General features: G+C 44.5%; 1 protein-coding gene across 8 annotated transcripts in view; it reads left to right on the top strand.

Annotated features, from left to right (window-relative positions):
* Window positions 1-13,273, top strand: part of PIP5K1C (phosphatidylinositol-4-phosphate 5-kinase type 1 gamma) — a 291,197-nt gene that overhangs the window by 82,533 nt on the left and 195,391 nt on the right. For all 8 annotated transcript variants that reach the window (XM_077253750.1, XM_077253725.1, XM_077253742.1 and 5 more), the window contains one exon: window positions 3,866-4,165. In XM_077253750.1, the coding sequence (XP_077109865.1) occupies window positions 3,866-4,165 (300 nt within the window). The remainder of the gene's footprint in view (window positions 1-3,865; window positions 4,166-13,273) is intronic.

Here is a 13,273-nt window from a genome sequence, read left to right as displayed (position 1 = left end):
CCAGGTTAGAATCTTCCTCCAGCAAGAACTGGATTCTAAGTCTCTAGAACACATGGAAGTTCTTTGTTTTGTTTTTGTAAGATATTACGCAAACCATTTACGTTAAGAACATGAAAATATATATTCTTAATCGCCCTCGGTGGATCTACTCATCCCTCGAAACACGGGCTTCTAACTCCATTTAGTAAAGAAGTAGGGATTTCTCTGTAAATATGTATCCCAGATAGGACATATTTGATCTCATTAGAATGCCCACGTTAATCCGAGATGAATGCTGGGTTTGTTACGACTATGACATGTTTTGTAGCGAAGTTATAGAAAGTAGACAAATTTAAGGTTGCCTTACTCAAACTGAAGAAAGGGGAGGGCGATCCTAACTCAACCCTTTCTGTGAGGTCACAGGCTGTAGGTTATAAAGTTGCTGGCAGGCTTCCAGTTGTCAGTTGTGAGTTTGTACCTGAAGCGACCTGACTGCGAGTGCTAATGCACTGGGATAGATGGAAACTCCCCTAGCCTGGTTACCTGCAATGCTTTGAACAACTGTAAGTGTAATTCTCATGTTATTCCCTGTTTTTTTATAATTACCTTGTACATATTTGCAATTGTCTCTTTTGTAACATCCTTGTAAAATAACTTTTTATAAACACTGCCTAAAAATCATTTATGGGGTATAATATTTAATACTAGTTCGTTCTTCCTGCCCTAAACCGTGCCCTGTCTCTGAAGGGAATTACGCTACTGTTTTGGGTTAGCTTCGGACCCGTGTAATCGAAGCTGGTGGCGGCACTACCGTGTGCAGGCCTTTGGGTGTTGTAGCGATTGCGGCTTGATAATTATTGTTCCTGCCTGAGCGGGAGTAGTTTATCGCGTCGCTGCAGCTTGCCCAATAGCCAGTACATAGCAGGCAGCCTTTCTGGCGACTAATTACCCTAGGTGCAGTACCTAATCTGACCTGCGGGTAAAGGGGGCGCCAGAGAGCTGCAAGTGTTAAGTGGAACTGTAAGCGGGATACATAAGTCCCTGCAGTTCGTGGTATATTGAAGAGCAGTGGGATACCTAGAATAAGCCCCTGCTGTAAACTAAGAGGTCAATAGCCTTGTGTGTGTCTTTTTATCACATTGTGGAGTGGAGGGATAGCTAAGATAAGCCCCCCTGCACATGTGATAGCCGTCTGTTGGCCTAAAGTCACCCCGATCAGTGACGTAGGGGTGACGGTCACGGTGTGGATCCCTGACATATTGGTGACAGTGGTCAGGAATCCCTGTGGATTTTGTGACAAACTGCTGGCCGCGGCGAAGGGATCCTGACACCTCCCTGTAAATCTCACATTTTATGAGGGACCACAGGTTCTCTATGGGGTTTAGATCAGGTGAACAAGGGGACCATGTCATTATTTTTTCTTTTTTGAGACCTTTACTGGCCAGCCACGCTGTTGAGTAGTTGGAGGCATGTGATGGAGCATTGTCCTGAATGAAAATCATGTTTTTCTTGAACGATACCGACTTCTTCCTGTACCACTGCTTCAAGAAGTTGTCTCCTTGAAACTGGCAGTAGGTCTGGGAGTTGAGCTTCAATCCATCCTCAACCCGAAAAGGTCCCACAAGTTCATCTTTGATGATACCAGTCCATACCAGTACCCCACCTCCACCTTGCTGGCGTCTGAGTCGGAGTGGAGCTCTCTGCCCTTTACTGATCCAGCCTCTGGCCCATCAAGAGTCACTCTCCTTTCATCAGTCCATAAAACCTTTGAAAAGTCAGTCTTAAGATATTTCTTGGCCCAGTCTTGACGTTTTATCTTATGTTTCTTGTTCAAAGGTGGTCGTTTTTCAGCCTTACCTTGGCCATGTCCCTGAGTATCGCACACCTTGTGCTTTTTTGATACTCCAGTAACGTTGGAGCTCTGAAATATGGCAAAACTGGTGGCAAATGGCATCTTGCAAGCTTCACGCTTGATTTTCCTCAATTCATGGGCAGTTATTTTGCGCCTTTTTTGCCCAACACGCTTCTTGCGACCCTGTTGGCTATTTGCCATGAATCGCTTGATTGTTCGGTGATCACGCTTCAAAAGTTTGGCAATTTCAAGATTGCGGCATCCCTCTGCAAGACATCTCCCAATTTTGGACTTTTCAGAGCCCGTCAAATCTCTCTTTTGACCCATTTTGCCAAAGGATAGGAAGTTGCCTAATAATTAAGCACACCTTATATAGGGTTTTGATGTCATTAGACAACACCCCTCCTCATTACAGAGATGCACATCACCTGATTTACTTAATTGGTAGTTGGCTCTCAAGCCTGAACAGCTTGGAGTAGGACAACATGTATGAAAAGTATCATGTGATCCAAAAAACAACTTGCCTAATAGTTCTGCACGCAGTGTAAATGCTTTATTGTGTGTTATTTGGTATAAGATGTAATTGTTATTTTTGTTGAATAAAAAATCATATGATCCGGCACTAACAGCACTTAGGATGTAGCGTATGTTCTGAGTCCAAATTCACCTGCCTTCTATTGAACGCAGGTGAATCCCTGTGTGTTCACTGAACCGTGCGGATTTACTGTATCCAATACATTCTTGTGATGGTGAGATATGCTATGTGGGTATCATTTTTGTGTATATTTCTATTTTACTTATTTTCATGGTGTTCTCTTGTAGAAGGAGTTATTTGCTAATTGATGAATGGCTGTGGTTGCCATCTGATATCAACCCCCACTGTACGGTATTGTTGTCTTCTCACAGGGTCAGTGAGAATAATCATGTTTGCTAATATGCTAATGACATATTGAACTAGCTTGTTGAAACAATGAGCCCCTGCGACCCACCCCCCTAACCTGTGAATGAGGAGAGGGACTTGTATATATTAGGGAGGTGAGACACAGATCAGTCCTGTGTGGAATGATGATGTGTTCACAGCATCTCTGAGATAGAAAGAAGAGTATATGGACTATGCTATCCTCTGTCTGCTGGATTGTTGGACTTTTATCCTGTTACTGAACTGCATTCGTGTTCTGGACTATTTTATCCTTTGTGTGGATCGTATATGGACCTTTTGTATTTTTGCCTAAATAAAGGTCTCGGATTGTTCACTCTTCGCTGGCTGGATTGTGTGGTACCGGAGAAGGACCCCGTGACCATTCTATTGATGTAATTTCTCTTTTGGAGACTAGAGTCTCCACAAGATAAATAGACATGCTGCAGTCTGGGGCAGACACGCCGCATGTCAGTTTCCATGTGTGATCCGTGGGCATCTGTGGACACATTGTAGGCATGAGATTTCTAGAAATGACATCCACTATGGTGTAACATGTGGCCGCTTCGGGTTTGATGCTGCATAAATACGCAGTGTCAATCCCTCAACAGTTCCTGATTAGTGATGAGCGATTTTACTCGTTGCTCGGGTTTTCCCGAACACGCTAGGGTGACCTCCGAGTATTTGTTATTGTTCGGAGATATAGTTTTCATTGCCTCAGTTGCATGATTTACGGCTTCCAGATACGCTTAATACATGTGAGGAATGCCTGTTTGTTAGGGAATTCCCACATGTATTCAGCTTATCTGGAAGCCGTAAATCATGCAACTGAGGCTATGAAAACTATATCTCCGAACAATAACAAATACTCGGAGATCACCCGAGCGTTCTCTGGAAAACCCAAGCAACGGGTACACTAGCTCATCACTATTCCTGATAGTTGGCACATACCCCAAGATGGTCTTAGTGGCCAAGTGGTAACAAGGTATTACCAAGTGATCAGACTTCATAACCCCTAACTATGAATATTTGTTGATGCCACAAAGATAACTCATCTCTACTATTTATGGGATATCTCAAGTTTCCATACTGAGGAATTTTTCCTTGTATTGTAACAGAACCTGAACCAAAATCCACGGACACTTCTGCCCAAGTTCTATGGTTTGTATTGTGTGCAGTCTGGTGGAAAGAATATTCGGGTTGTAGTGATGAACAATATCCTGCCAAGAGTGGTCCGTATGCATTACAAGTATGACCTTAAGGGCTCCACTTACAAGAGACGTGCTTCAAAGAAAGAAAGGGAGAAACGGAGCCCTACCTACAAAGACCTCGATTTCATACAGGATTCCCCAGAGGGACTGCTTCTTGATAATGACACATTCAGTGCGTTGGTTAAGACCATGCAGAGAGACTGTTTGGTAAGTTGTTCTTCAGTATGCTGAATTGTTTATTTTTTATTGGCTTACTTTCTGAATACTGTACAGTACCAATTAATACTATTATTCTCAATACCAATGACAAACAATAAGAATACGTCACAATAACAATATCCCTACAAACATTCTAGGGGACAGTTGTCAAAGAATGCACAACAACAAGTGTATGGAAAAGTAATGACTGTTCACCCAGAATGAAATGAACAGTATAAAATTGATAAAGCAAAAAACATAATTGCTACAACAGACGCATTTTAATTCCTTAACTGGAACAATTTTTTTTTATACAATTAGCCTAAGCACTAAAAGGCAGTTGTTAACCACCTGCCTGTTCTATGTGGTGCTGGCTCGTAGCAGTCATGGATTGTTTCTTCTGATGATTCTGCTGCTTCACGTCAACAGAGCAGCTCTTGCTCTTCCGGGCTGCTTAGTTGACAGTCCATGACAGCCAACGTCCTGCTGATTGACCGCTGGCTCCCTGCTGCATAACTGTAGGCAGCTGGCTATCAATCAGCTGAACATCGACAGTCTGGCTCCGTTAACATAGCAGAGCGGAAGAGAAGCTGGTCTGTCAATGTGAAGTCATAGAATCACATAGATCGCCGGTGTGCAGAACAGGCAGCTAGCTAGTTGGCATCCACCTGCCTGTTAGTTCTTATGTCAATAGTTAATATTAAAAAAAAAAAAAAAAGTCCCTGACAATACCTTGAAGCTTTCACTGATTTGCATAGTGTCTAAGATCACAGAAAGGAACTGCTCGCCCAATTGGATCTCTGTCTGCAGTTATTATCTCATTGACTTCTCCCTTTGTGCCTCCATGTTGTGCTACCTTGGTGTGGCCCTCTTCAGTGCTCCATGGGCTTACTTCACCCAGCATGTCTTCCTCCAGCTAGGACTTCCTGAATGCTCTGATCTTTTCCACGTAACCCTCCTTGAATGCCTTTCATTTTCCTTGTTTGTGCCGTGTCCTTGGCCTTTTACATTCTTTCTGGGACCCCAACTCTGTACTCTCCCACCAACCTTCCCTAGACACATTGCTTCTCACCCTATGATCAAAGAACTGTTTTGATCAAACTATGTCCTCTTTTCCTCCAATATGCAGGTAAATGATTATAATGTCATATCTTCATTTTCTATAACATCCTGATTACGGTATTTTTCGTTAGCGCATTACCACAGTTCCACAGAATGTAGCCCAGCTGGCAAGATGATATGATTACTAATATTTTTCAATCACCCTTGACTGCACCCTGAGAGAGGGGATCCCCCCTTCAAGGACAGGAAACCTACAGATTAAAAGGGCTTCTCCTCTCTCTACATCCATTGGTTTCCTGTCCTTGATGGAGAACACTCAGTTCGGTAAATAACCGGATTCCTGGCCCTGGGTTGGCTGGGGTCTGGCAGGGCACCAGAGGTAGCTGGAAGCGCCATGGAGGACCCCACTGGGGTGTCCTCCCTGAGCAAACATGAGCAAGGCCTTTTGCCGGTAAACGTCAGCCACGCATCCCCAGGGCATTGCGCACAAATGTGTGCCGCGGAAATGAAGAAAGCAGTACTCATTGCCTAGACCGTGGGGAGTCGGATAAGCCAGCGGCTGATAGCGCTCACCTCTGGTGCAGCAGCTTCACTGGCAGGAGGTGCCACAGAGGGTCCATCAATTTATCCTCCCTGGACATAGGAGCACCAGCCAGACTGTGGCTGTTGCCTGTCAGCTACGTGACCAGAAGTGCGAGGTCCCTAGAAGACGCGTATGGTTGATGCGCTTACTGACCTGTGACTTCTGAGGTTGGGTACCGAAAGCAGGCTGTGCATGCTGGCCGGCGGTCCCCTCGTGGAATGGCATGTTAAGGGACCACTGGCGGGCAGAAGGCGGATGCAATATGGAGGCACAGCAACCGCAGGAGCATTCTTCACCGCTGCTGCAACAGTAGCAATAGAAAAAAAAGAAAACGGCCGTCTCAACCCTATAGGAAGCAGGCACCCCAGCAGCCATGTGCAGGTCGTAGTGGCAGCAGCAGAGTGGGTTGTTCTGGCAGTATGTGAGGTACTGCAGAAACCAGCATACATCGCAGCTCCAGTAGGATCAGGGATTATGCAGTCTCCAGGGGAGACCTTTCGGATGTGGTCCAACCTCCTGATCCGGTACCCTTAAAAGTTTCCTAGTGGTGAGTGATCTATGAGAAAGTTCAGCATGCTAATGCCCCTTTTTTCGCTCATATAGTTTTTTTTTCCATGTCTCTCTTTGCTTCTATTTTTCACGGTGGGAGATAGGAGATGTACAGGGAAAACAAACTACAGGGAGTACCCCCTCTGTGGGTAGGGGCTGTCGAGAGTATGGTCAAAGAAACTGTCATTCGTGTATAGAGCAGACTATTTCAGAGGAATCCCCTAATTTTGCTGCCAGTCTAAAATCTTTGATCAGAACGGAAGTACAGAGGTCCATAAAATCACTGTCCCACTCAGAAGATAGGGGCTCTAAAGGGAAAATAGATCTAGGGTATCCCCTCCGTCATTGGATAATTCTGCAGGGTCAGAGGAAAAGTGTCTGTGTGAATCTGGCCTAAGTTTCACATCATCTGACAGTGACGCAGAGGGTCGACTTTGTTTTTTCCTTTGATGAGACGGATAAGTTGGTGAAGTCCATAAGGTCTACAATGGGTCTTGTAGACTAAAAATCCAAGAGGTCAGTTCAGTACATGATGTTTGGGGTCTCATGCAAACGAAACGCAGGAATTTTCCAATGAATGAGCAGGTGCAGGACCTCATTAAGAGGGAGTGGGAAAAACCAGAGAGAAGTTGACAGTTTTCAGCTTCCTTTTAAAAGGAAATACCCTTTTGAACAGGAGACTACTACTTCTTGGGGCAAGGCCCCTAAGCTGGATGTAGCGATATCCAAGATCTCCAGGAGGCTCTCCCTACCTTTTGAAGAACTAGGTTCACTAAAGGACCCGTTGGACAGGAAGACTGATAGCTTCCTTAGAGCAACATGGGAGGCCTCCACAGTTGCTTTAAGTACAGCAATTGCGGCAACCTGGGCAGCCATATCTCTAAAGGTCGGGTTAACCAAGAGGATCAACTGGAACAGAAGGTCCCAAGGAATACCATCCTGGCCTCAATCCCAACCTTTAAATGGGCAGCAGCATTCCTGGCAGACACCTCCGCAGACTCTGCTAAGTTGGCAGCTAAATCAGCTACACTGTCTAATGCGGGTCGTAGGGCGGTCTGGCTAAAGTTTGGGTTGGGAGACTTGCAGGAGAAGGTCAAACTTTGTTCCCTCCCCTGTGAGGGAAAATCCTTTTTCGGGCCCACCCTGGATGAAATACTGGAGAGAGCACGCTAGCCATCATTTCAGCGGTCCTTTTGGAAGGAACAGTACACCCATGAGAAGCCATCCAGAGATCCGGATAGGCCGATCTAGAGGTGGGGCAGGGGTTTCTTCTTCGGGGGACCCTCACGCGATTCCAAAAATCTCAGTGGCTCGACTGGGAGGAAGGTTCTTTTTCTTCTTCCCAGCCTGGGAAAAGATTTCTTCCAGTGCCAGGATCCTCCACATCAGAGGGTCAGGCCTAAAACTAAGATTTCATACCTTTCCACGGGAAATATACAGCTCTGCCAAAAATTGAGAGACCACCACATCAAAACCTTGTCATGGGCAGCCCAATCTCCAGACCTGAACCCCATTGAAAACCTCTGGAATGTAATCAAGAGGATGATGGATAGTCACAAGCCATCAAACAAAGAAGAACTGCTTAAATTTTTGCGCCAGAAGAAGTGTGAAAGACTGGTGGAAAGCATGCCAAGGCGTGTGAAAGCTGTGATTTAAAAATCGTTGTTATTCCAGACAATATTGATTTTTGAACACTTCCTGAATTAAAACATTAGTATTGTTGTTTCTAAATGATTATGACCTTTTTTCTTTGCATTATTTGAGGGCTGAAAGCACTGTTTTACTGTTTTGTTTTGTTTTTTAATTTTGGCCATTTTTCTTTGTCAGAAAAAAATACAACATTTATTGTTTGGAAATTCGCAGACCTGTTGTCAGTAGTTTATAGAATAAAAGAACAATTTACATTTTACTCAAAAATATACCTATAAAGTAAAATCGGACAAACTAAACATTTTGCAGTGGTCTCTTCATTTTTGCCAGAGCTGTATATCGAGACCCCTCCTCAGCTATCCTCGCACAAATATCTAGTGCTAGAAAACAAGATCCTAGTGCTCGGGGAGAGTCATGTATTGGAGGAAGTTCCAGGAGAAATAAAAAAGGGGTTCTTCTCCCCCTTATTCCAGATTTAAAAAAAACGGATGCATCCTTAAGAACTAGAATAAATCTGAAGTCTTTAAGCTAATTCCTAATCATTCTTTTGGTCAGGATGAAGTCAGTAAGGACCACCGTGAAGGATCTCTTCCCGGGCTGTTATGACAGTCCAGGACCTCAAAGATGCATACTGTCATGTACCAATTCACATGCAATATAAGAGACTCCTCAGAGTAGCAGTTCAGATACAGAGGTTAGGCACTTCCAATACAGGGCTCTCTCCCTTTGGACTAGCAATTCCTCCTTAGATCTTTACAAAGATAATATCAGAGGTAACAGCTCATCTCTGGTAAAAGGACATACTGGTAGTGCCATATCTGGACGACTTCCTAATTATGCGTGACTCATTCCTTCAGTGTCAAGGACAAGTCAGGGTGGTCAGCAGCACCTTGGAAAAGTTAAGGTGGCATTTAAAGCTCAAAAAATCCAGGCTACGACCATTAACATCACAGGTCTTCCTAGGCCTAGTAATAGATTCTGAAAAACAAGAATGCCGCCTCCCGGAGGAGAAGGAAGGAAAGATCATAAGCCTCATCTCATCTACAGTGGCAAATCCAGAAATGTCCCTCAGGAAGATAATGTCACTGCTGGGTTCTCTGACTTCTGTATTCAAGAGATCAAATGGCCCCAGTTCCATACACTGGATTTACAGTGGTGTGTCCTGGAAAACGAAGTGGTCTTGCAAGGACGGTTGAAAGGCAGGTTGACTCTTCTTGAAACAGTGGTCCACTCTTTTTTCTGTGGTGGCTAGGGATAAATTTAGCACCAAGGGGAGTACCCTGGGTAAACAATGTGTCCAGGGTGGTTACTTCGGATGCCAGTCTCAGGGGATGGGGATCCCACCTAGATGACTGTTGGGTACAAAAAACTTAGTCAAAGAACTTAGTCAAAGAAAAAGTGAGCCTCCTCAAACAGCTGGGAGATCCTGGCAGTAGAGCTGTCATTAAACTAGCTGCTACCTTTTCTGCGGGGTCACGAAGTGAGGGTACTTTCTGACAACAGAGTTACAGTAGCCCATATAAACTACCAAGAGGGTACTCACTCTCGTCCCCTCATGTTGATTTCAAGTTATATATATAGCAGAACAGCAAGTCCTCTCATTATCGGCCCTGCATATCAGAGGAAAGGAAAATCTCAAGGCAGACTTCCTAAGCCAGGGAGAGTGGTCTCTAAAGTAGACCGTATTCAGATTGTGGACGTGAGGTCTCCCTCAAGTAGATCTTTTTGCTTTCAAGAAGAACAGGAAGATCCATAAATTCTGCTTTCTAGACCCATGAGAGAACCCTCACATGGTGGACACCTTCAGGATGAAGTGGACCCTTGGGATACTCTATGCCTTTCCCCCTCGTGTGTCTCATTCATTCAGTCTTAAAAAAGATCTGGGAAGACAAAGCAAGGGTTATCCTTATAGCTCCCTTTTTGTCCAAAGTTCTTTTGGCTGAGAGCAATGTCGATCTCGATCCTAGTCCTCTGGGAGAACCCATGGTTCCTTCTTTCCCAGAGGTCTTTTCTTCATGCTCATGTGTCTGGGCTTCATTTAACAGCCTGGAACTTGAGAGGTCGATTTTTGAAAAAAAGGGGTTTTCGGCTAGTTGAGTTTCTACCCTACTTAGTAGTAGAAAGCAGGTAACCACAAAGATCTATGGGAGAGGACCTGGAGGAAATTTTTATCCTCCTAGGGGGCATTAAATAATCCATTTTAACATCTATCCTGGAGCTAGAGCTCGGTCTTAAGTCAGCACCCTTAAGGTTCAGGTCTCAGCCCTAGCAGGTAATAAGTGGATCGCTAGGTTTATCAAAGACTGTGGCAGAGCTAGATCAATCCCTTCCTGTAGAGCCCCTCCCTGGGACTTGAATCTAGTCTTAACATCATTGACAGAAAGCCCCTTTGAGCCTTTGCATTCTGCCTCAGACAGGATAATCTCGCTAATGACATCCCTGCTAGTAGCCCTAATATCGGCTCACAGAATGAGCGACATCCAGATCCCCCCCGTACACTCGGGTTCTGGAGGATAGGGTAGTTTTGAGGATAGACCCCAGATATCTCCCTAAAGTTGTTAAAAAATTCCATACGTCACAGGAGATTGTTACCATCATTCTATTCTAACCCTAGGAACCATAAGGAAGAAAAAATACATGCCCTGGATGTTAGGAGATGTTTAGTTCAATATTTAGAAGTTATAGAACCATGGAGGAGACTGTCAAGACTCTGAACATTTTTTATTACCTTTTTGTGCATTACTGCCCTTTTCCATGATTGCGTCTTTGATCTCATGTGCACTGTGTCTTCCTGCTATAAAACTCCACCCCAGCCTTCAGTCTGTGCTAGAGTATTCTGCCTTGCATCCAGCTGCTGACCTCTGGTGACTCCCTGGCTATATACCTGCTCCTGTGAACCTGTGGGGTTATCCTGCTACTCTGCTCTGAGTTCCTGCTGCATACACCAGTTCCAGTAATCCTCCTTCATCTGCTGCTCGTGTTTACTTCCATCTGCATTTGCTGGACATGTAAGCTGTTGCTGCTCTGCAAGAACCTGATACTATTACCCAGGCCTCCCTGGTTGAGCTAAGATATTATTTGAACTGCCTTATCTATCTGTGTTTTGGACTAAGCAAGGACTTATTCGTGTCAAGTATCCTCAAGAATAACTGTGCTTCATAGACTTTCTGTGTGATTGCATTTTCCTCTGAAGTTTCCTATAGACTGCTGAGCTGCATTTGATATTTGCACCAAGTGTTGTGGACTTGAGTTTCTCTCTGCATCACCGTGTGATAATATAGACATTACCACTTATAAAACTGTGTCCTGTAGTTGTCTTGTTCCACGCAAAGAGTCTCCTGAGTTATCCCCTATAATTATTACAGTATACTCTAGCCTAAAAAAAAAGGAGACTACTGGAACAATGACTGCAGAAAACAGACTAGAGCAGGAGTTTTCCATAATTAGATCACTGCAGAAAGATGTGGAAGGTCTGCAAAAGAAGTTTGGAAGCTTTGAACACAATCAACAAGTGTTTGGACAGACTTTGCAGGACTTAAGCACCCGCATGGCAGCCCAGGAAAACAAACTTGCTGGCATAGAGTCCCAGTATGGACGGGCTTTTCAGGACATAAGCACGCAAGTAGCTGCACAAGCGACTTTTCCCTCTGGGCAACCGCCACCAGCTAGCCCACCTAAGTTGCCCCCATTCAGATTTAAAGGGACACTGTCACCTGAATTTGGAGGGAACAATCTTTAGCCATAAGGGCGGGGTTTTCGGTTGTTTGATTCACCCTTTCCTTACCCGCTGGCTGCATGCTGGCTGCAATATGGGATAGAAGTTCATTCTCTGTCCTCCGTAGTACATGCCTGCACAAGGAGCAACTCAGCGTTAACAGAAGCTGTCCCTGAGTCACGGATACGGAACCACATGTACAGGTATTTTCTTTACCTCCAGCATATAAAGAGTTCTCTGACATCTGTGACAAGAAGAATGCAGATCAGCTTCCTCCACACAGGCATTATGACTGTCCCATTGAGTTGCTTCCTGGGGCAGCTATTCCTTTTGGTAACGTATACCCTTTGGCGGCACCTGAGCTTCAAGCCTTAAAGGAGTATATTGATGAAAATCTGGCCAAAGGCTTCATACGTTCTTCTTCCTCACCAGCAGGGGCACCTATCTTTTTTGTAAAGGAGGATGGGACCCTGAGACCCTGTGTTGACTATCGTGAACTCAATAAGGTAACCGTTCAAAACCGTTACCCTTTGCCTCTGATTCCCGAATTACTGGAAAGAGTCCGCCATGCTAAGGTGTTCTCTAAACTGGTCCAGGGGATGATTGGACACAGTATTTAGATGCCGGTATGGACACTTTGAATCTCTTGTGATGCCCTTCGGGCTTTGTAACGCTCCTGCAACTTTTCAACATCTTGCTAATGACATTTTCAGAGATTTGTTGGACCAGTTTGTAGTGATCTATTTGGACGATATACTAATCTTTTCTGACTCTCCACAGGAACATGAAGAACATGTCAAAACTGTTTTAAGACGTCTGAAAGAGAACCATCTGTATATTAAGCCGGAGAAATGCGAGTTCCATCGTTCTGAGATACAGTTCTTAGGTTTTATCATCTCTCCCCAGGGGCTGAACATGGAATCTGGTAAGATTCAGGCTATCCTTGACTGGCCGGTACCCAAGAACGTTAAGGAGGTCCAACGTTTTATTGGTTTTGCAAATTTCTACAGACACTTCATTCGAAATTTTCCTGATATTGTCCGTCCCATTACTTCCTTGACAAAGAAGGAAAAGCCCTTTAAGTGGTCATCACAGGCTCAAGATGCTTTTGATCAGCTTAAGATCTGTTTCACATCAGCACCACTGTTGATACACCCAGATCCAACACTTTCTTTCATTGTGGAGGTGGACGCTTCTGATAATGCTTTGGGGGCTATTCTCTCCCAAAGAACTGGAGAGAAGGGTCTGCTACATCCATGTGCTTTCTTTTCCCGTAGACTAACCTCAGCAGAGAAGAATTACGACATGGGAGACAAGGAATTGCTGGCTATTATTGCGGCTTTCAAAGAATGGAGGCATCATCTGCAAGGAGCTGCACAACAGATCATAGTGCTAACTGACCATCGCAATTTAGAGTTCCTTAGATCCACTAGATGTCTTTCCCTCGTCAGGCTCGTTGGAACTTATTTTTAAATCAATTTAACTTTGTTATCTCGTACCGTCCAGGTTCTCGTAATGGGAAGGCTAATGCTTTATCCCGAATCCATGCTGCGTATTC

The sequence above is a fragment of the Ranitomeya variabilis genome, chromosome 1, assembly GCF_051348905.1.
Source record: "Ranitomeya variabilis isolate aRanVar5 chromosome 1, aRanVar5.hap1, whole genome shotgun sequence".
Lineage (NCBI taxonomy): Eukaryota > Metazoa > Chordata > Amphibia > Anura > Dendrobatidae > Ranitomeya > Ranitomeya variabilis.
This window is presented reverse-complemented; position numbering and strand designations above follow the sequence as displayed.